A 24,773-nucleotide genomic window follows, 5' to 3' on the forward strand; every position below is an offset into this window, starting at 1 on the left:
GATTGACTTTCACGATGAAGGAATAACATCGTATAATAAAAAATCAAACCCGCAAAATTATAATTTGCGTAATTACTGGTGGTAGGACTTCTTGTGAGTCCGCGCGGGTAGGCACCACCACCCTGCCTATTTCTGCCGTGAAGCAGTAATGCGTTTCGGTTTGAAGGGTGGGGCAGCCGTTGTAACTATACTGAGACCTTAGAACTTATATCTCAAGGTGGGTGGCGAATTTACGTTGTAGATGTCTATGGGCTCCAGTAACCACTTAGCACCAGGTGGGTTGTGAGCTCGTCCACCCATCTAAGCAATAAAAAAAACAAAATATGGGAAAATTTTGAAAATTTAGGGTGACATTTTCTGGCACGCCGTGTGTACAAAATGAATACCTGTAGCTCGCAAAAGCGGAGTGATGTCCGTCGTCTTTCCGCAGCAGGCTCACCGGCCGGAAGTAGCTGAAGGGCTCCAGGGCTTGCTCCGTCCGCACGTCCTGACGTATCTTCCGGCCGTACGATATGTTCAGTAGCTGATTCGGTCGCATTCTGTGAATTCAATTTTATATTAGATTATTCTTTTATTTTATTTGGTTAATTAATCTATACCAAAATATATAAATCTACAGTGGTTTTTACGGATGTTCCGTTATAACTACTGAACCATGCATCCGATTGACTTGTAACTGGGTAGCCATGTAGAAAATACATGTACTTAATGGATAGGCTAATATTTATATGAGTGTTGGATTCCCTACACCAGTTGCGGGGGCGTTAATGATGAGAATCATTCTGGGGATGAGTAATAATAATGTTAATTTTAAATGCCCAGCGAAGCGGACGGCTACAGCTAGTACTAAATAAGACTATTAATACTAAATAAAAACTTTTTTTATTATGTGTTAATTACTATTAATTTTTTTGATTATAGAAAAATGTAAGATTTTTTGACTGTACTAGTCATAAATCGGAGATGCGATCAGAAATTTATTATATTGTAGTAAAAATAATTACATACAATCCGCATTTGTCTTTAATCTTTTAGTCTATGATCTCTGTCTTTAAATTAGCCAATATAATTTACTGATGTTTTCTCAGTTAGAACGGCGATGAAAGAGGTTCACCTCCATGACCCTTCTTCAAACGAGGCTTGGGGAGAGAATTAAGCGATAGACAGCGGCTTGGCTCTGCCCCTGGTATTGCTGAAATCTATGGGCGACGGTAACTACTCACCATCAGGTGGACCGTATACTCGTCTGCCTACAAGGGCAATAAAAAAAAATGTGTGTGTGTTCAAGTCACACACGGTGGAAGTTAAACTTATAAAAAATAAGAATAATCGCAAGGGTCAACCACCAAACCACTCCGCAGTGCAATGAAGCAGCCTCGCCCTGGGGGAACCGCCTGCATTATGACGGTATCTCCACGCCAGGTAAGTATGATATAGCAAGAGAAATACGAGAACGTCTATCAACTGGGTAGCAACTCGTCATCGCGATTCAGGAATTGTTGAATTTACGTGCAGCGAAACTAAATAGAAATAATTGTAAATCATCTTTTATAGTATGAGGTAGCGCCCTCTGTGAATTGATATTTTAACTTCACGTTTCATTTTTTCGTTTCATCGAGTTTGAAATCACATCACAACGATTCTAAAGAAGTTTCACTTCAAAAAAACCCTGACCTGTAGAGCCTGTTCTCCTCGAAGCAGTCGTCGTGCAGGGCGCCCGCGAAGGGCCGGTCGAAGATCACGAGGTAGGTGTGCGCGGCGTTGAGGCGGTCGGAGAGGCGCACGGAGGTGGCGGGGGGCGGGGGCAGCAGCGCCGCCACGGTGCCGCGCGCGCCCGCCGGCACGCACAGCCCGCGCGCCACGCACACCACGCGGTCGTACAGCCGGTAGTCCGCCGCGCGGTCCGGCGACACCTCGCCCGCGTGCAACTCCGCCTGCGAACTCCTCGCTGTCTACACGCTGATACACGACACGACGTCATATCGGATCCTCACGATCCACTAACGGTGCTTTTAGGTACCTTTTTCTTATTTTATTGCTTAGATGGGTGGACGAGCTCACAGTCCACCTGGTGTTAAGTGGTTACTGGAGCCCATAGACATCTACAACGTAAATGCGGCACCCACCTTGAGATATAAGTTCTAAGATCTCTATAGTATATAGTATAGTTACAACGGCTGCCCCACCCTGCAAACCGAAACGTATTACTGCTTGACGGCAGAAATAGGCAGGGTGGTGGTACCTACCCGTGCGAACTCACAAGTGGTCCTACCACCAGTAATTGCGCAAATTAAAAAATTTGCAGGTTTGATTTTTATTATACGATATTATTCCTTCACCGTGGAAGTCAATCGTGAACATTTGTTGAGTACGTATTTCATTAGAGATATTGGTACCCGCCTGAGATTCGAACACCGGTGCATCGCTCAATACGAATGCACCGGACGCCTTTATCCTTTAGGCCACGACGACTTCATTTCAGATGATTTCGATTTGATATATTCATAACGCGTTTGAAACTCCGACCGCGATGCACGAGTATTGAGATATTCTCATAACCATTCAGCATCAAGCGGGTCAAGAGTCGTGAACTCAAAACCTCAGCGAAGGTATTAAAAAAAAGGATATAAAATTTTATTAATATTTACAAACCTTATAAAGCAGATTCCACTTGACCTGCATCGTGATTTTCCTCTCGTTGGCATTGAGTATCTCCAGCTGCTTGTCGATGTTATCAGCCAGGGCCTTCATCTCTTCGGGCTCTAAGGCCTCGGAACCACAATCCCTTCGAAGCGCGCGACGGAAAGGCTGGTTTTTGATCCACTGTAATACGTCCTGGTATTTCTTCTCTCTGTAAGAAAAATAATATGTATTTAATTAGGTAATACGGTAGGCAGCGGCTTAACTGTGCCCCTGGTGTTGTCAATGACGGTGAGCACGTCGCGCCGCTCTATCGATGAATATCCCTGTAGCTCACGCATTCGTGTGACATATATGTGAATATTGAATGCGTAATGTGTTTCGGTCTGAAGGGTGGACCAGCAGTTGTAACTATACTGAGACCTTAGAACTCATATCTCATGGTGGTTGGCGGCATTTACGCTGTAGAAGTTCTGTGGGCTGTGAGCTCGTCCACCCATCTAAGTTATAAAAAAATAAAATAAAAGCTCACCCAACTTCTCCGGGCCACAGATCGCTCTCAAAGAAAACGTCTCTTATCGACGACGACGCGAGTTTGTCGAACAGTTCCGGGAAATTCTGGGCGTAATCTTTGACGAGCTGCACGCAGCGGTCCGAGTACTGCCACGCGCCCGTCACCGCGCAGCGCCGCGTGTACCCGGCCACTTCCTGATTCTGAACCAACATTTATATTGTTACGCCGGTAAGAGTAACGCCATCTATCGCCGAATAGCCGAAACGAATATCAAAAGATCTAGTAACATCTAGAACGATCGAGAAGTACAACGCCATCTATTGTCATATAGCAGAAACACACATCGAAAATACTCGACTTGTGAGGAATGTTCTCGACAATTCTAGGGATGTCCTATCGACCATAATAAAAGCGTTGCAGAGATGGCACACAGAACGGATCACCTGAAGCGAAGCGGAATAAGAGAATTAAGAATTTTTAAGTGTTGGACCCCAGCGCGTACAGTTTCCAATCAACTAGCTAAATGGTAGCTAGGCATGAATAGGCACCAAAAAAAACCACAAACCTTTTTATTAAACTTTAAATTGAGGCCGATATTAATTTTCTTGAGTTTGTCTGTTGAGCGTCCGTCGCGGGTCCCTTCCACGACGAACACGCAGCCCGTGATGCACGACAGCATCTGATTAGTGACACCTGCGCCGTACGACACGTCTGTGAGGTTCTTGTAAACAAACGGATGATTGGATTTTCGGACGATGACGACTTTGACCGCCATGTCCCATAACAAAAACTAATTTAATAAAAATAAAAATTGCAACCGTATTACGAAGTTCATAAGGCTCAAAAACTCAAAACAAATTTCAAACGTATTACGGCGGTTGTTATTAAATGTCACCTTTATTGCAAAGACAGAAGAAGCTGTTTGACACAGTCAGAGCGGCTAGTAGCGCCGGCGGAGTGTATGCGTGTGTATATTTCAATCACGTGAAGTTTTTCGAACTCGTAAAAAGTGAGAATTAGAACCCATCTTTCAAGGTGGGTGACAGTATTTACGTTGTTGATGTCTATGGGCTTCGGTAACCACTTAACATCAGGTGGGCCGTGAACTCGTCCACTCACTTAAGAAATAAATAAATAATTTGATGTGTGGCTAATCTTATTCTTTACTACAAATCATTCAAGGGTTGGCAGAATAATAGTTTGTTCGTTATGTTGAAGTCCTCTTTATTCAGAAACTATTTACTTAGGAATTTTGTTTTCGTCGAATCGATAGCTGTCATACACTATCTAAAGTTTTCGGATAGATTTTTTCTTTTTTTCTTTTCTTGTCCTATGCTGATAGCCTTGAGAGGCTATTTCAGCTTCTCCTTGACGTGTAGGTGAGCTCACGGAGCTCAAACCGGGAGTGTTACTAACACTGGCCCTAGCAAGGGCAGTGCTTCGCAGAATCTAGCACCGGATCGGAAACGCGACTCACTGAGAAGATCCGGCGAGAAATTCAGTGGGCTGTATCTATGGGTTAATTTACCGGTAGCCGGGGGGCTTGATATACTCGTTGTGGGACACCCTGTATAGTATTACGTGCAATAGTACGGCGCGATACAGACCGCACGCGGCCGCGGCGTGCTGGCTGCTCTTGTAGGGGGGCGCGGGCGCGGCGACGGGCGTGGGCTCCACACTCTCGCACACCGACACCTTGATGCGCCCGCTGCGGACCTGCGCCGACTCCACCACCTGAATGCAGCACGACATACACCATCTTATATTCAGTATCGGTACACAATATTCAGTATCTATACTAATATTATAATCTATACATATAAATAAAATTAGAGTGTCTGTTTGTAATGTTGAAATAACCGCTTTTTACTACATGCATATGAATAACATTTTTTTAACGGTACATACACCAAAATAAGTTTTTTTACAATTTTTGTCTGTCTGTCTGTCTGTTTTTTCCGGCTAATCTCTGGAACGATTGGACTGATTTTGACGAGACTTTCACTGATAGGTAGTTGATGATATAAGGTGTAACTTAGGCTGCTTTTTTTAGACTAGCTTCGCCCTGCGGCGTCACCCGCGGTACGACAATAATCGCAGGTAACATCGCGGGGCTCAGCTATCAATAATAACATTTAATGTTTCCGAAGCGAAGCGATATAAATATATTATATAATACTAGCGTGTAATACTACTATATTTAAATGTAGTCAGTCATAAGCGTATGACTATTTTACTTTACAAATGTAAACTTTGACTTTGAGTTTATTGTTTACGTTGTACGAGGTCTCGCGTTGTATGAAGTCTCGCGTTGTATGAGGTCTCGCATTATATGAGGTCCCGCGTTGTATGAGGTCTCGCATTGTATGAGGTCTCGCGTTGTATGAGGTCTCGCGTTGTAGTAGGTCTCGCGTTGTATGAGGTCTCGCGTTGTAGTAGGTCTCGCGTTGTATGAGGTCGCGCGTTGTAGTAGGTCTCGCGTTGTAGTAGGTTTCGCGTTGTAGTAGGTCTCGCGTTGTATGAGGCCTCGCGTTGTATGAGGTCCCACGTTGTATGAGGTCTCGCGTAGTATGAGGTCGCGCGTTGTAGTAGGTCTCGCGTTGTATGAGGTCTCGCGTTGTAGTAGGTCTCGCGTTGTATGAGGTCTCGCGTAGGATAAGGTCGCGCGTTGTAGTAAGTCTCGCGTTGTAGTAGGTCTCGCGTTGTAGTAGGTCTCGCGTTGTATGAGGCCTCGCGTTGTATGAGGCCTCGCGTTGTATGAGGTCTCGCGTTGTAGTAGGTCTCGCGTAGTATGAGGTCGCGCGTTGTAGTAGGTCTCGCGTTGTAGTAGGTTTCGCGTTGTAGTAGGTCTCGCGTTGTAGTAGGTCTCGCGTTGTAGTAGGTCTCGCGTTGTAGTAGGTCTCGCGTAGTAGTAGGTTTCACGTTGTATGAGGTCTCGCGTTGTATGAGGCCTCGCGTTGTATGAGGCCTCGCGTTGTATGGGGTCCCACGTTGTAGTAGGACTCGCATTGTAGTAGGAATCGCGTTGTATGAGGTCCCGCGGGACTCAGCTATCAATAATAAAATTTAATGCTTCCGAAGCAAAGCGAGGGCGGGTCGCTAGTCTATACTAATATTATAAAGAGCAAAGATTTGTTTGTATTGAATAGGCTCCGAAACTACTGAACCGATTTGAAAATTTCTTTCAGTACATTTAATTATATTTAACAAAATAGCCCATTTATCGAGGAAGGCTATAGGCTATATAACATCACGCTAAGACTAATACAAGCGGAGCACCAATAAAGAATGTTTCAAAATCTGGTTCTTTTCCCTTTTGTGAGCTTCCGCTGCGTACGCTGTAGAAACGGTTAAAGTTTCGCTAAAATAATGTATGACAAAATTGTTTCCCTTTAAAAGATCTATAAAAAAGTCCGCGACAGCATATTATGTCTATATATTAAGGTTGGCTCACTATAATGTTTTTATGCTAACCAAATTTATTCTAAAATAAAATTTGTGAACTATACCACGCGGACGAAGTCTCGGGCAAAAGCTAGTCGGTACATAATTAATTTATTTTGTTTTAGCACCTTCAAAAGAGATCTTAGAGGTACTTAAGGTAGAGAGGTACTTAATCAAAGGTCAAAGTCAACGCAATGAGAACCATAATCCCTCACTAAACACAATACCAGGTGGTACACTCGCAAACAATCTAGTACAATAGTTAAAAAAATAGTGAATTAATCCAATGTTGCGTGTCATTGTGTTCACTTGAATGATTTTATTGACTGTCATCATAAAAAAAAATCCATACATAAAGATTTTTTATTTTTATTGCGTAGGTGTGTGAACGAGCTCACGACCCATTTGGTGTTAAGTGGTTAACGGAGCCCATAGACATCTATAACGTATATGCCGCCACCCACCTTGAGATTTAACTAAGGTTTCAGCCTAGTTACAACGGCTGCCTCACCCTTCAAACCGATACGCATTACTGCTTCACGACAAAAATAGGCAGTGTGGTGGTGTACCTACCCGCGCAGAATCACAAGAGGTCCTACCGGTAATTATCTCACAGTTCTGCTCGACATTATTGTTTTCTCATAATCGCATTCATTCAATTTATATCCTCAAAGTAAAATAAGGTATATTTATATCATTCGACACCTACCTCCACACCGTACTTATAGTTGTATCGTTGATAACAAGTGGATAGTTAATTCTCATAAACAAGAATGTGACTCACGGTAGCCAGACACCCGTAGTACTGTCCGGGCGTTAACAGGAAGACCGTGTCCCCGGGAGGGTAGGCCTCCTGCAGCGTGCTGAACCTATTGACCTCATGCACCACGTGCGCGCTGACATCCTTCACCACGGCCTGGTAGGCGTAGCCGCACGGCACCTCGCACCATTCCGGCTCGTACACCATCTGGCAGTTGTCTTGGACGATATACTTGTAACCTGTTCAAGACATTGAGATTTATTAAAACCCCGGCCACCGTTCTGGGCTCGACGAATAAATTAACCCTCAGACACAGCCCACTGAGTTTCTCGCCGGATCTTCTCAGTGGGTCGCGTTTCCGATCCGGTGGTAGATTCTGCGAAGCACTGCTCTTACTAGGGTTCGTGTTAGCAACGTCATCAGGTTTGAGCCCCGTGAGCTCACCTACTAGTTACGGCGACGCTGATATAGCGTCTCAAGGCTATCAGCTTAGGCAGAAAAGAAAAAAAAAATTAAAGGCTAGGCTTAATTTAAAATTAGTGGGATGGAAATTCACTTTTAATCCCCGACGCAAAAAAAACGTTGTTACAAAAAACATTTAGTTACAATAAAATGTGCTCAGTTTGTAACTAGTATGCCAAAACTGAATTGCAAAGATTCAACAGAAGAAAGACTGAGCCGAAATCAGATTTGATGTATATTGTGATGAGCAGGAAAGAGAATTATAAACTTTCTAAAATAATGATGGCTCATTAAATCAATATTGTTTTCCGTTAATTGACTTTTCAACTTGAATTATCCTTTATACCGAAATACCAACATTATAATTTCATTACACTGCCTTTATTTTAATTACCAACAAGTCGGGATAGTCCCGTCCACTCACCTTTCAAATTAACAGCGTGCACTATAATATTGACATCGCCCAATTCTATGCCGAGTCTGTTCATGTTGCTGAAAAATTAAAGCATATCTTGTGATCTTTATTGCTGGTGGTAGGATGGTACCGCACGGGTAGGCGAAATAGGCAGACTGAAGGGACCACACAGACTCACCCGTACAGACTATTAAAATGCAGTACGTCTATAGTGCGCGCGGAACAAGTTGGTCGCCCTTTAGGTAGCGACAGGGGTGAGGGGGGCAACGCACATGAGGTTAGACAGTGATGACTAAATAATAATAAAAATGTGACTAAATGAAATAAATAAATAAATATTGAACTTTTAGGGGTTTATATGGTACCTATCTAATTATATTGTAATTAATAGTAAAATAAAGCAAAAACAAATTAAGTATATGAAATTATTCTGACATTTTTTTTTTTTTCCTACCTAAGCTGATAGCCTTGAGAGGCTATGTCAGCGTAACCCTAACTTTAGTAGGTGAGCTCACGGGGCTCAAACCTGACGATGTTGCTAACACGACCCCTAGCAAGAGCCGTGCTTCGCAGAATCTACCACCGGATCGGAAACGCGACCCACTGAGAAGATCCGGCGAGAAACTCAGTGGGCTGTGTCTGAGAGTTAATATACTCGTCGAGCCCTTCGTCGCAAGCGACGGGTTCGACGAGAACGGTGACCGGTGCTTGAAGTTCCTAAAAGCACCGTTAGTGGATCGGGAGGATCCGAGATGACGTGTTTTGGGCGACGTCGACTGCTTTCCATTCTGTCCGCAGGATCGGGAATGACATTCTGACATATTTTAATGATAATATATGAAATTATCTAATTAATATAATAATATACTTATATGAAATTGCTCTGACATATCCTCTGGATCACTTGATTCTGAACTCTCTGAACTTGATTCATAATAATCTTGTAAGTTTATAATGATTTCATCCATCATAGTATCAAATCTCATATCAGTAATGACAGCAAGCGCCCCCGCCTCTCCGTCCCACCCCTCACATACCTAAGGCGCGGCCAACGAGTTCCGCGCGCACTGTAGTGCGTATTGTTATATCCCTAGCCTGTATAAACTAATGCTTACTAAACACCTTACTCATCATAAGCCCTCTTACAATGATTTCACAAGAACATATTAGTGGCAGTTCGGGTCAGATATTCATTGAAATGGGACATTTACCAATTTTCCTCACTATCTCCAAATTCTTTTATTACAATTAATTATTCTTTACAACTATTTTATTATTCTTAAATAAATCCTTTTTTTAAAAAGGGTTCGCCCTTCTCCCTACTAACAGTACGTAGATATGAAGCAAATTCATAAAATTTCTGAGTTTCATCTTATTACAAGTTTTTATTCCTTCATCTTAGATTTCATGGATACATAAAGTTTGTGTTTCTTCGTGAGATTTGAACCTTGGCACAATGGCATCGCTCACCAGGCGTGTTATCGTTGAGGCCACGGCGACTTTAGAATGGATAAAACGCGAGAAAAATATCAAAGCTTACTGTTCAATAATAGTGTTCCTCTCTCCAAGCCATTGTTTGTGTAAGTTACCACTGTTCTGCACCGTGGTGTATAGCGGCGTACCGTTCACATTATTGTTCTGCTTGTCGACGTAATGCAGGCGCGTCTTCTCATTTGACACTGAGATAACTCTAAAAAGAATTTTCTTTTATTAACACGTTTATTTATACTAATTAATATTATAATTATTGTATTAATAATTCTACTTCTTTTTCTCCACCTTATCCCAACTAGGTGGGGTCGGCACAGCTAATTTTTCTCTTTCATTCCTTCTATTAGCCGTCATCTCAACATTCACTCCTCTCTCTCTCTCTCATATCGTCATTCACACACTTCATTATTGCATTAATAATTAAAGTAAAAAAAATCATTTCAAATGTGCTCAAGAATGAGCCAGAGTAAAACTTAGTCGCATCACGTTGTTAGTATTAGTTTAGATCGATACGCTAAACCTCAGTTCGATATAACAAAACTGATATAATATTCAAAATTTTTAATGAAGGATATTTGTTTTTACCATCGCACCGCCCGCCACCGGAGTAGAGTTCATCCATACTACCTGGAGCCACTGCGGTCATCCACAGTGCGTTTCCAGAGATCTTTTTTGCCACGTACCATCCGGCTATGGAATGAGCTCCCCTCCACGGTGTTTCCCGAGCGCTATGACATGTCCTTCTTCAAACGAGGCTTGTGGAGAGTATTATGCGGTAGGCAGTGGCTTGGCTCTGCCCTTGGCATTGCTGAAGTCCATGGGCGACGGTAACCACTCACCATCAGGTGGGCCGTATGCTCGTCTGCCTACAAAGGTAAAAAAAAAAATAAAAAAAATTGACGAATTATAATATAAAATATAAAAGTGGCAGTTCTCTCAACGTCCCCAAAATGCAACTATTTCGCGTCCGGGTGAGAGGACTGGACGTACGAATCACTCAAGACTTCGATACTTAAGAATTAAGATTTATGAATTAAATGTTATAATATTTTTGCTAATTTTAATTTTACTAACATATTACATTAAGTATTACTCTACTAACAACATATGGACTTATTTATAATGGTCTGAATTAATATATATTTTTAAGGATGCTTTGTGAGAATGGGTCATCGAACCTTTTCTTAGTTAGCCCATAATGTACATTATAGAACAAATAGCTCAATAGGGCTCAACAAATAGGTCTCGGTATACTTATGTCGACATGAAGACATTGTACGACTTAAAATATTATTACTTACTTAGCTCTCGTGAGGTGCGGCCACCCAACCCATATAACTTTACCAAGCAGCTCGTTCGCCACCCTCTCCAGGGAATCCTCATCTTTATCTCGGATAAGTTCAATAATTACGCTACTATTTCGGGCTGGCAGGTCGAAAACTTTCACTTTTGCCATTTTATGACTCGACTGCAAATATAAAAAAAATATACCATAAATAAATACAACCAAACAACAACAACAAAATTTTAGAACAAAACATTTCCATTTCCCAGAGGATTAAGAGTAGATTAGTAAGATTCACATCTGCCATACTAATTCTATAAAATAACTTTCTCTACGTAAACAGGACCGAGAAACCATATAAATCTACCCACTTTTTTTATTTAATACGCGTGTTATATAGAATCGCTTACATAAAATAGTAATATAAGTTACAGAGAACATAATTAGTAGGCTTGGCAGAGGGTTTAATATAAATGGTTGTATAGACAAATAAAGAAAACATAACCTATACTAATATTATATCTAAATCTACAGAGGTTTTTACGGATGTTCCATTATAACTACTGAACCATGCATCCGATTGACTTGAAACTTGGTATCCAGTTGCGGGGGCGTTAATGATGAGAATCTTTGTGGGGGTGAGAAATAATAACGTTAATTTTAAATGCCCAGCGAAGTGGATAGGTACAGCTAGTAACCTTATATTTGAGATGTCTCATGGTGGGGAAGCCCGGGAACAGCATGTCTCGACGTGCGTTGGGCAACATTCCCTTCTTCAGCTGCTCCTCGGGCACGTCCAGTTCATTCCTCCACACTCGTTTCTCGAACGCGTGACACTCCTTGATCGATGGGAAGTACTGAGGAGCATCGACGACACCTGGAACGCATCGGAGAACAATGTTTTAGAAATTAGAAATGTAAGATACAAGTGCGATCTATACTGGATTGTTACAAACGTTAAAAATCATTTCCATTTTATTGTATTGAACAATAAATAGGTTCATGTAAGCTTTACAATTTCAATGCCGCCCTCCACCTTGAGACATGAGGTCAATGTCTCAATTTAATTAGTTGTTTCATATAACATCACCACCACTCACCAAACGAGTATGTATGACATCCTCGCGGCAGATATAGGCAAGACGGTTGTATCTATCTGTGTGGGCTTATAATAACGCTATAGGGCCAATAAATGCCACTTCGCCAACGCAATGTCACATACACATGCAATACTTGATTGTTGTTGATTATGATGTAGTTGAGTGTGATGGATGTTGATTAATAAAATCTTGTTCATGTAAATGCATGAAATCCTTTGTCACCCTACGACATCTACGGGAAGAGATACGAGTGGTGTCAGGCCAGACCACAAAGTCAAAAGTAAGTTTTAACTCTATCGGGATCATGATGCGAAAACGAACCGAATGCCAACTGACAAACAGAGATGTTTAATGTTATTAGATTAGAAATAATATTTTATCTCAAACAGTAACCTAGACTAGTAGAGCTCCAGCTGTAGACCAGCATCGGTCCGGGCTGGTTCCTTTTAATTTCTTCGTCCGTCAGCCGCTGGTAGCAAGGCGCCATCGCTGACAGTAAATTAGTCTAAAACATACGAGAGTCTGTATGACACAACCAAATTTTTTCAAAACATTAATTACACACACAACTAAACAGCTAATTAATATTCACTAAAGCAAATAAAACGGAATTATATAAAAACCAGCAAAAGCAAATTGACACCTCGTGTCTGACTGACGTGACTGAGTGCTCTGAGGAATTGTTCGAGATGATACCAACGTCTCGTTTTTACCATCGCACCGCCCGCCACCGGAGTACAGCTCATCCATACTACCTGGAGCCACTGCGGTCATCCACAGTGCGCTTCCAGAGATCTTTTTTGCCACGTACTACACGTACGGCAATAAACAAACAAAAAAAACATGTGATCCTCGAACTTATAACCTCTAGATGTTTCTAGAACTAAAACGAGCTTTTCTAATGAGGCAATGCTACAATACAGAGGCCACTCACCTCATCTATGAACGGTATGAGTACGACTGCCTCCCAATCGTTGATTTTCCCGTTGAGGTCGGTATCGAAATGCACGGGATAGTAATGTACTATCGGCGAATCCTCATCAGTCATTAAATCGTGAAACGGAGTCGGCAGTAGATGCTTACTGGCGGCCGGAAGCACTGCTAAGAGCTGCAATAAACACACGACATGTAGATGAAGTATTACAGTCCCCGCCGATAATTGCTGCACTTCGACATTTGGAAAGAGACAGTCGACTAATTTCGGCTTCGTAAAGCGTTATCTCTGTCGCACGAAACACTAACGTGCTTGGTCATACCGCGTCCAACTACTAACAGACTTCGATGTCATCCTTAATAGGGGTATACTATATCCCTTTCTTTTATAACTAACTCTCGTTCTAAGTAATGTTTTAATGTTACCAACTACCGCCACGAAGCTACCACGAGTTCCGGTCTGCCAGACGGGATAATAGTTATTGTTATAATAGTGAGACTGCCGGGTCAGCTAGTATGTATATATTTACACGTATTTTAGTGTAATCGTTTATGGTGCCTATAGTACATGGAATCTTAATTTCAGGTGAAAAAACAGCGTGTTAATAATAAAGAAAAAAAAAACAAAGCGGCCAGTGTCATTTAATGAGTTTATTTTTTCAGTTATCATGTGATTTACTAAATACTCTTTTGTTTCATATACTTGATGTCGTATATACGGGTATCTGTATATAAGTGTTAATTTCCATATTGCCAAGTCGCATTGTACGTAGGGAGGATTGACATGCCATTCGGAATATTCCCGATATACGACCCACCCGATGGTAAGTGGTTACCGTGGCTCGTCGACGCCACCAATGCCAGGGGCAAAGCCAAGCCGCTGCCTACCGTACCTGAAATGCAGGAGCTGCTCACCTGTTCGAAGGGCTTGAACGGTTCCCCGAGCTCGAATTCTATCTTCAGATCTTTGAATCCCTTAATGTCGGATATGTAGGGGGCGTAGTGATGCGGATAGAACCAGCACCACGAGGGGCAGCCCTTGTAGTAGTAGTAGAGGTTCCACTGGATGGCTCGCACGTAGCCCTCGGCCTGGTCCGCCAGCACTTCGCTGTTCAACAATATTATTTCATACTAGCGACCCGCCCTCGCTTCGCTTCGGAAACATTAAATTTTATTATTGAAAACCGAGTCCCGCGATGTTACCCGCGGTTATTGTCGTACCGCGGGTGAAGCCGCGAGGCGAAGCTCGTCTAAAAAAAGTAGCCTAAGTTACTCCTTATATCATCAGCTACCTATCAGTAAAAAACCCGTCAAAATCGGTCCAGCCGTTCTAGAGATTAGCCGGAACAAACAGACAGATAGACAGAAATTGTAAAAAATGTTATTTTGGTGTATGTACCGTATGTATATTCATATGCACGTCGTAAAAAGAGACTATTTCAATATTACAAACAGACACTCCAATTTTATTTATATGTATAGATTAAAAACATTATTATAAAGCGTATAATAGTCCCTAACGCGAGCACTGGTGGTAGGACGTCTTGTGAGCCCGCACGGGTAGGTACCCGCCTATTTCTGCCGTGAAGCAGTAATGCGTTTCGGTTTGAAGGGTGGACCAGCAGTTGTAACTATACTGAGACCTTAGAACTTATATCTCAAGGTGGGTGGCGGCATTGACGTTGTAGATTCCCACTTAACACCAGGTGGGATGTGAGCTCTCGTCTACCCATCTGCGCAATAAATAAAAATAATTGTAGTTTTAAATTTCCGATATTTCGGCGCTGTTGCATTTTCGCGATTGGATCAAAAACTGCGGTTAGGATGCTAAGAGCAGACATATCTATCTACCCTGATTCCAGTCCGTTCCGGTATGTTACCATTAAAGTTTACGGTACGGTATCGAGACTTTTTTCAGGAAATTTAAAGTATATATTGATAGCTGCAAAACAATAATACAATATTATTTTAAAATTGTAATCTGATTCTAATCTTAATGTTGGCAGATGAGCTAACACAAATTCAACCGTCACCTGTGTCAATGTCAATGCCGTAATTACAAACTGTTTATATATAACACGTGATGTAATAATTATATATTTACATACTACCATAGAGTGGGTAATACTGCTTGTATTAAAACCACTTTTTTTTTCTTTTTAAATTAATAGTAAAATTCTTACTCTGTAACTTTTGAATAGTCCAACTTATTCATATAATAATCCTTTTTATGCAAAATAAATTCCATTTCCATGTTGGCTTCCTCTGAAAATTAAATTCACGTTTTTATTGAATATTGAAATGCTGTGGAAATACAGTAATACTGTGGCATCAAACAACGTAGATGACCCCGAGTAAGATCAGAACTAGGTGTAATTATTTTTTTTATAATAAAGTATTTTAAAAAAAATATTTCGTAAAGTAAAAAAAAATTTCGTAGGGTGCTCGAATTCTTCGGACATATTGCTCGTAAAGAGGGTCACAATCTAGAACAGACAGATGATGGTGACAGGCAAAGTAGATGGTAAACTCCCAGAGTATGCAGTCTCACGAGATGGTCGGACCAAATACGATCTTCTCTAAGCATCAACTTCCACAATGCCCTTCATGAAGCTAAGGATCGCAGCAGATGGAGGGAAATCGTACGTGAGAAACTGATGCAGCGGAGCAGTCACGACCCTCAGTAATGAGGAAAACGACGCGAGGAGGATTTGAAAAATATATATATTTAAACTCACCATCGCTCGTTTCCTCGTATTCTTCTTCACCATCTTCCAAATCATTCATAAACTAAAACAATTGATTTTATGAGATATCTGACAATAAAGGAATTTCATTTTAAAAACTTTCCACAGTCAAAAGGTTCAGACTGCGAATGCCAAAATATATTTAATAAGGATGAACGACTCCGATTGGAAAATGAATCTGGATAGAATATTTCGTAAATAAAACAACATTCTATAAATACAAGTAATAAGCTTGAAGTACAAATGAACTCATTTATCGTTAATTAAATTCGAAGTCTGATTTATGATAAATATGTTTATTGTAACAAAGATAAGTACCCAAACTAAATAAGATATAGCATTCTATCTACTGAATTGAGTATGTTGTTACACTGTGAGATATAAATGTGACATTATACCTATAAAGTATAAACAACATAAGTATAATGTAGTGAATTTTAAATAAATAAAGTTCATTTCATTCTGCTCCTATTTTATGTAACAATACATAATACATATACTATAAACAAAATGTTTATATACTCAACACTGGCAACAATGTTATCGTAAAACGCCAATTGCCATACAGAAAAAAACATAAGAAGAAGGAAGTAGTTCAATGGTAGTTACCATGTTGTCTGTAGCATTTATGAGTGCTTGGAGATCATTGTCCAAATGGTTTCCTTTTATTTCATTTACATCTACGTTGAACGTTTCATTGTTATTAGCTTTGTACTGAAAAGATACCATCAATTAAAAGATCTATAGTATTCAACAAACGATTTAAACTATTGCATGTATGCATTTTATAAGCAACTAAAACGTGCATATTGTTCATGTTTACCATTCGGTAAGCAAACAAAATACTACGACTAAAAGTCGTTACTACTTAAAATAAAAAAAACTATAAATACATTATAGGCAGGGTATAAATAAAATATTACAGTCAGTGATGAAACGCGGAAGTTGAATAACCGCATAGCGGTCATAATTGGCACATCGAGACTTGTGCAAATCTCTGCCAAGATATGAGTACCGATATTTGTCAAATAATATTACGATTATTATCGGATAAATAAGGTAGTGCAAAAAAAGTTTTAGCAATTACTAGTGTACTACAATGTTTTCTTAAAATACTTGGGCAAAAAAATGGGTGGTCGAGCTCACGGCCCACCTTATTTTAGGTGGTTGCCAGAACCAATAGACATCAACAACACAAATACCACCATCTACCTTGAGACATGAGGTTTGGGTCTCAGTTTATATACAGTACTGGCTGACCCAGCAGACTTCGTAGTGCCTCAATCGATAAATAAAAGTCGAGTTTTAGCGAGATAAACGAACAGCAGTTCATTTATATATATATAAGGACTATCTCACCCTTTAAACCGAAACGCATTACTGTTTCACGGCAGAAATAGACAGGTTAGTGGTACCTACCCGCGCGGGCTCACAAGACGCTCTACCACCAATTAATTAATTAAATAAATTATAATTTTTACAGGTTTCTTTTTTATTATGCGATGATATTTATTATGCTATTACTTCACCGTAGAAGTTAATTGTGAACATTTGCTAAGTACATATAATATCCTACGTGTACGTGTCTTAATCCTTTAGACCACGCGACTTCACTAACAACTAATTAAAAATGATTTTCTTCAAAAATTTCCTATGGAAAATTTAATAAACTAGAGATAATTACATTGAGGATACTTGCAAATGATATATCATATTCTAAGTAGGTATACACTTATAAATCTTAATAAGTATGAAGTTGGCACTAAAGCAATTTTTAATATATGTAAAATACCTAAGTAAAATAGGTATAAGAAACAATAGTTTAGATATTCGTTCGCAAAGTAATTACCTCTCTCCTTTCATTAGCGTTAGGTCGTCGTCCCGTTTTCTCTTCGAAGTACTTTAAGTCGGTGTAGGTGTCCTGAAATTTTTCTTTGTCTATCTTAGAAAGTTCTTGCATAAATATCTCGAATCTTTCCAAGTTCAGATCACCAGCTTCGTTTATATAGCCTGTGGAGACGAGCGTTAGTTCAAAGAAGGTTCTAGTACTGCTGTTGTTCTAGAACACGACAGTAACATATTCAATCTATGAAAAAAAAAACAAAAATTTAATACTACATATAAAAATAGCTGATGTGAATATCATCTGGCTATAATACAAGATTGAACGAATGAGTTATTGGACTCCGAAATCTAATCGCTGTATGTTGTACTAGCAATATTGCTGATGTAGGTATTCCAATTGGAAATAAATAATATTATAAAGAGGAAAGATTTGTTTGTTTGTTTGTTTCGAATAGGCTCCGAAACTACTGGACCGATTTGAAAAATTCTTTTTCCATTAGAAGCCGACAGACAGAAGTCCCTGATGAACATAGGCTACTTTATTTTTTATTTTTTTATTTCATGTGTGTTTTAATGTTTCCGAAGCGAAGCGAGGGCGGGTCGCTAGTTGGAAATAAAGAGACAGATGAGTCTACAGTCCCGTAATACCAGAGAGAAAGCCAAACCGCGGCTTCCTGTCTCAGGGCTCTTATCTAATCTAATAAAAATATACCATACATGTGCAATTACTAGAACAAAGCTTTTTTTTTTTGTCTTTGCAAATTATGTTTTCTTTGTATGTTTTGTTTAGTTTCGTTTATAATTATTATTGAAACCATTTAGGTTACGTCTGCTTCATCTACAAATTTCACTAAATAATATTTTTAATCAAATGAATACTAAACTCATACAAAGCGCTGTTGTAAACACCCATATGCCGAAACTCATACTGATAAATCAGAAACTTACCATCCAACTTAGGCAGTACGGTCATGTAAGTATTATACAGTAGTGGGAGTGCATCGTTATTGACGTGCATGTTTGGTAAATTAGGTATAAAATCATTTCCCACTAAGAATCCCATGAGCACCCAGTCATCAACAATCTTCTCTATATCATAAGGGAACGGCAACTTGTCCTTTATCGCGATAAACTCTTGTTCCAAATATTCTCTCAACAGAGATAAATGTAGTAAATAGAAGTTCGTCTCTTCTGGGGTTGTCGCCCTTTGGGTTGTTCGACCAAATTTAACCTGCGTTTAAAAATGAATGACTGAAATTTTGAGATATCTTAAATTTTCGAGCAAAAAGTTTCAATCTGTCATCTAATGTTATACTATGTATAGTACAGTCTCAACCAAAAAAGTATGTGTTATTTTCTGTAGCCACCATCTCTAAGGTAGACCAGAAATGCCAGTAACTCCGCTAACTTACTTTACTCCCTGCCTATCGAAAGATATTAAAAAAATGCTGTTTTTTGACAGAATTGTGGAGTTAAAGACAAAACCAATTTAAAAACTTACCTCTTCTCTCAAAAGTGCAAAATGTGGTTCATGCGTGCACATTCCTAGCATTATGAGATCTGCATCAAGACCATACAGGCAATGTCTTGTATTAGGATCATAATCGGGCTGTGAGCGTGCCCATCTAATATAGTCCATTATTTTATGCTCCCCTTCGCCAGGGGTCTGATAACAAAAAAATATATATTAAAAAGACTTTTTTAGAATATATTTAGATGTTGTTGTAGTATTGTACAGGATCAGAATGATGTGACAGAATTTTTGATACAGTACTTAATGAGGTTTAGTTAGCTTTTTTACTTTAAAGATTAGAGCATGGTTTATCAAAATATATAGAGATATGTGTATATATATTATTACATATATAGATACATCATTTTACTGTTAAAATTTTAATAGTAATAATTAGTAGGTTCTAAAAAGACAATCTTAGCAGAGAAGTATAATTATTAATATATAAGGGTTGTGTTATTAAAGATAGATTCATACTTGTGAAATTGTGTGAATGAGTAACAAATACTGAACTACCAACACAAAATTAGTTTATAAACATTGTTATAAGAATAAATATTAATAGCAATTAAAATAATAGTTTCGATATTTTGAAATGAAATTTGACCATTGTATTCATAAATTATTATATCTTATTAGTAATGTCGATAATAAAATTACCTCATGTCCAGAGAGTATGACCTTAACTTTGGACCAGAGTGGATCTGTGGACATTTTATGCTTTACGAAATATTTGAGTTGTTCATGTAGGCGTGCCATGAAGACAGTTCCTGGGGTGATGCAATTACTGTCGAATCTCTTCTCCGTAGGCAGAACTTCCCCTGTGTCAACAATTTTTGAGGTTAGTACTCAAGCTCATACATCAGGTGTTTACCAATGTGTGAAATAGAATTTTTCAGATAGAAGGTTTGCACACATATCAAGGGTATCAATTAATGATTTAAAAATGAAATTAAATAGAGATAATTAAATAAAATTTATGATCAGAGAAACAGGATCACAAGGTTAAAACATATATTTAAGAGTCCTATAGGGGAGTTCACAGTGATACTTCATTGTTCAGAAGATTTAGGTATCTAATCTGTAGTCTATCTCTATCATTCATCTACAATCATAGCAATTTCAAATTATCTTCTTACCTAGCTACTTGCATTGTCTTTAAAAGATTTAATAAAATAAACTCTTACCTTTTGCTTTAGCCTCTGCTTCTAAATTTTCTGCCTCTCTAGCAGACCGGAACCTTAAATTATTGTTTTCTTAATCATAATATTATTTACATTTGTAAAATTTTACTTTTTTCAATTTTCATCAATCATAGGCACACAATTATTATGATCTATGGCCCAAGTCCACTTGTTTTAATTACATACTAGGAATTACTTTACAATTTTTAATGGAAGGCAATGTGAAATAAAGAACATCATTGATAAACTTTTCTTTGACCGTTCTCTCTGCATAATATTTTATGTAGAAATTTAAATTTCTAGTAAAAATAAAACTAAAATATGAATTAATGTTTAAATTGTTGTAATGGGCTTCCAATTATTTATTCTAGATTAATTAATTTCATTGGTGAAGTGAAGCCTTACTTATAACTGTCCCATTTATAATTTTATTATTATTGTCCATTGACTATACCTTCTGCCTCTCTGCTGGTTCATCTTCGCTCTAGGTGCAACTCCATCAATAGCCATGAAAAATAATTTTTTTGGCTTGACAATTTGAAATAAAATACTAATATAATGGAAGACATCAGTGAATATCTTCTCTTCGGTGATACGAAAATGTGGGTTGGAGTCATCAGGATGCGAGCAATTGTGAATGATTCCATTCATGTCTAAATACATGTTATCAAAATCTGGAATCTGTAAAAGATTAAATTTCAAACTTTCACTTGGGATTCAATTAATGCTGCACACAAAAAATGGATTTTAAAAAAGAAACATTTTTAATGAAGATAACTCGACTCAAACCATAACTTTATAGCCTATATCGGCCTCCATCTTAGTCAGGTTTATTGACATAAACCTACCACTAACATAGATGTGTGATTTTCCTCACTTTGGTCAATTTTACCATGTAGTAGTAACTTAACCCTTCAAGAGACTACAATATATTTTAATGTATCAAATGATTTATGGTACTTGTTTTAATTTAGAATTGTTTGACTGTTTAGGTTGAGTCTAGACAGGAAGTTGCAAAGTAGATATCCTTAATTTTGCTGATTAAGTTTTAATATATTGAATGTTTTTTCGAATGTTGACTAAATAACTATATTATGAATTCTCTTGAATATTAATTTACGAAATATTTTAAGGTGCTAGTGTCGTAATATTCAGAACCAGAAGCCATAATTTTTTCACCCTCATATTATCACAAATGATTCAATTCTAGCCAGTTATATTGCACTTATGATAATTTGACAGACAAAATTTGAAACAAATTTAGTTACATGTCAAAATAAGAACACAGGTGTAAGCACTAATTTCCGCCATTAATAATGGGTAATTTAGTATCTAAATTAATTACCTGATACTGTTTTACCAGCTCATTGAGACAAGGATACCTTTCACTGGTATAACGGAAAAATTTTGGGACACCCATTTTTGACAATAGTTAACACTGGAACAGTTAACCTTATTTAGAGATAAACGCTTGCACTAAGTTTATTCACTGTTCATCACCCACAGGACTGGATATTGCATCACTCCAAGATTATATTCTAAAGTTACAACTTTTGTAACTGAGAGTTTAATTTTATAGATTGATTGATCAAATTTTATTTTAATTTTGAGAATCACAGTACGGTACACACACACACACCACACGTCACACCATCATAGTTTAACTGGGTAATTTATGGTCCATAGATTATACACTTAATATACCGGTAAAATGGGGCGATTAGGGATTGAGAGGCGAATCGGGAAAAAACCGGGAAAATCTTTCGACGCTCAATATAAGTTTTATATTCGTTGCAAAATCTTCCATTTTTTGTAGTTTAATAGTAGAATGTTGAAAGTTCACAAAACAACTCTGAATATGCATGATAATAGCTGCTAACTTATAAAAAATCGCGTATCAAATTAACTTCCTGTGGTGGTAATTATTTTAGTGCTAGAAACTTTGCTCTCTTTTATTTATTTGATAATAATAGAAGACGACTATGATTTATAAACGTTATTTAGTGTTTGAACCAGCATATATATTAAAGGTAAGTCTCAGTTATTATTGGTTTTAATGTATTTGATTAAATAAAAATACATGTAAAAATCTGTTGTTTTTGGGGATATTGGGGACGTCTTAGGTACAAATAACAACGAAAAAGAGGTCAATTGGGATGACAATACGTGAAATGGAAACGACCTAAGTATAAATAGGTACAGGTTTGTAGGGTTGTCTATGTAGTTATAACAATATTTTTTAAATTTGTTAGTAAAAATCTGGTTTATTCGAAGCGAAATTGGGAATAAGTCTTTAGTTGAAATAGATAAGCAATTTAATATAAGGAAGTCGATTTTGCAGAGACATGTAACAAGATCAATGAAATCTCAAGGTGGACAAAAATGTCTAAGTAATACATAATAAAATATTTAATATTTGTTCAGAGTGGGGGTATTCATCTGATTAATCCATAGAATAATCGACACACCTAATCTCTTAACCCAGATAGAAATATCAGCCCCTAAGTACTTACCAAGAACGGAGAAATATAAACCGTTTCTAAGAAAGCCCATTATATATGTATAAATATATATATATATATTTGTTAATGCAATTAATGTTGTTAATGCACTGTCGATTGCACCTATAATTGAGGTGATGTCTGCCATGTACTTTTGTCAGTTTTTCAATTTTTTTTATTGATGATCACTTTGTTGGTGCAACTAAATAAATAAATAAATTAAAACTATATATAAAAATAAAAGTAGTGCCAACCCTAGCAAATTTCTCATTTCGTCCCAATTAACCGCAATTTTCGGGTAAATAGGGATTACACCTATTTTTGCATTTTTTGCTTAAACTGTAATGCTAGTTGTATAATTTTAAATTAGACAACAAAGATGCCCCCAAGACTCAATCATTTTGATCCTGATATAGCATTATATACATCAACAACTACCTTAAAATTGCTCATAAAGTTGGAATTTGTCCCTAATCGCCCCATTTTACGGTACTTGATATGGTCTTCTCTTCATAGATCTTTTGACTTAAACGTCAAACTATTAGTAGTAGTTTTACTTATCCAATTGGAAAGGCAAAGATATCATAACATACAGCCTAATCTTTGAAAGAAAGTATGAAATGAAATGAAATCGTATGAAATGAGATGAGATGATATGGGATGAAATATAATTTCAGTAAAATGGTGGTCATTTACTGAGATTTTTTCAGTGGACTTTTTGGAGGATCCCGAGAAGTTACGTTCAGCGGCTTTGTTTGATTTTCCCACATTTGCACTTTCGCAGATGCTAATTAAGTAATAAACCACTGTTATTACACATTTAAACCTGAAGAAACACTAAATAGACAAAATAAAACAAATCACACAACCTCTCTCCTCGCGTTCCCACCAAAAAGTCCGTCAAATTTCAAGTACACGTTATAAACGTGGTAGTGTTTTTAAATTGATTTAGTATCCAGGGTACCTATAGGTACCTAATACCCAGCTTACTGAATTTGGCCCCTTTTTTTTGATTTTCAGATTTTTTTATTTTATTTATTTGTTCGTCGTTTGTTCGTTAATGTCCGAATTTAAAAATTATTTGTTCGTCTTTTATTTATTTATAATTAATTAAACAAAATGATCACCCTTAAGTTGCCTCCCTTTACTAGATATCTTTCTTTTTATCGCTCAGAGTAATTAATTTTGATCAATTATCGTTTGTTCGACAACTATTGGTGATTGTTCGATCATATAAACAATTATATTCCCAATTATTAATTATTTTATATCTAACAAGCAAACCATCACCTCACGCCTACATTGCGCATGCGCCGGTTTTGTCAGTCAGCTGGCAATGACCGTATTTACTAGCGTTTTGATAACAAGTGCGTTTATACTGTCTAATTATTTCATATGTAGATCAAAAAAATATTGAAAACTTCAACAATACTTCAACAAAAAAATGTCAATATGTGTCAGTCATGTACAACTTTCGTGTTAAAATGATACTATTCATTACCACGCAATAGGAGATAGTTTTTTGTTTCATTGCTTAGTTGGTTGGACGAGCTCACAGCTCACCTGGTGTTAAGTGGTTACTGGAGCCCATATACATCTACAACGTAAATGCGCCACCCACCTTGAGATATAAGTTGTAAGGTCTCAGTATAGTTACAACAGCTGCTCCACCCTTCAAGCCGAAACGCATTACTGCTTCACGGCAGCAACAGGGGGGGGGGGGTGGTACCTACCCGTCTGGACTCACATGAGGTCCTACCACCAGTAATTACGCAAATTGTAATTTTGCGTAATTAACGGTGGTTTATTAACTTTTTAATATCTGTGAAAGTGCATTAATGTGGGAAAATGAAACAAAGACGCTTTGACGTAGCTTTTCGGAATCCTTCAAAAAGTCCACTGAAGAAATCTCAGTAAATGACCACCATTTTACTGAGAT

General features: G+C 38.2%; 1 protein-coding gene across 1 annotated transcript in view; it reads right to left on the reverse strand.

Moving 5' to 3' along the window:
* Window positions 1-22,000, reverse strand: part of pcm (5'-3' exoribonuclease pacman) — a 35,597-nt gene extending 13,597 nt beyond the window's left edge. The window contains exons 1-24 of the mRNA XM_028184566.2: window positions 21,679-22,000; window positions 20,788-21,014; window positions 20,337-20,389; window positions 19,810-19,970; window positions 19,138-19,302; window positions 18,585-18,867; window positions 17,641-17,801; window positions 16,401-16,505; window positions 15,783-15,834; window positions 15,228-15,309; window positions 13,960-14,152; window positions 13,046-13,219; window positions 12,505-12,616; window positions 11,710-11,888; window positions 11,028-11,194; window positions 9,776-9,925; window positions 8,245-8,312; window positions 7,383-7,597; window positions 4,762-4,888; window positions 3,720-3,847; window positions 3,173-3,354; window positions 2,653-2,851; window positions 1,675-1,934; window positions 387-539 (exon numbers count right to left, since the gene is read on the reverse strand). Of these exons, the coding sequence (XP_028040367.2) occupies window positions 387-539; window positions 1,675-1,934; window positions 2,653-2,851; window positions 3,173-3,354; window positions 3,720-3,847; window positions 4,762-4,888; window positions 7,383-7,597; window positions 8,245-8,312; window positions 9,776-9,925; window positions 11,028-11,194; window positions 11,710-11,888; window positions 12,505-12,616; window positions 13,046-13,219; window positions 13,960-14,152; window positions 15,228-15,309; window positions 15,783-15,834; window positions 16,401-16,505; window positions 17,641-17,801; window positions 18,585-18,867; window positions 19,138-19,302; window positions 19,810-19,970; window positions 20,337-20,389; window positions 20,788-21,014; window positions 21,679-21,753 (3,671 nt within the window). The 5' untranslated portion in view covers window positions 21,754-22,000. The remainder of the gene's footprint in view (window positions 1-386; window positions 540-1,674; window positions 1,935-2,652; window positions 2,852-3,172; window positions 3,355-3,719; window positions 3,848-4,761; window positions 4,889-7,382; window positions 7,598-8,244; window positions 8,313-9,775; window positions 9,926-11,027; window positions 11,195-11,709; window positions 11,889-12,504; window positions 12,617-13,045; window positions 13,220-13,959; window positions 14,153-15,227; window positions 15,310-15,782; window positions 15,835-16,400; window positions 16,506-17,640; window positions 17,802-18,584; window positions 18,868-19,137; window positions 19,303-19,809; window positions 19,971-20,336; window positions 20,390-20,787; window positions 21,015-21,678) is intronic.
* Window positions 22,001-24,773: the final 2,773 nt, after the last annotated feature.

The sequence above is a fragment of the Bombyx mandarina genome, chromosome 22 (genome assembly GCF_030267445.1).
Source record: "Bombyx mandarina strain Sakado chromosome 22, ASM3026744v2".
NCBI lineage: Eukaryota > Metazoa > Arthropoda > Insecta > Lepidoptera > Bombycidae > Bombyx > Bombyx mandarina.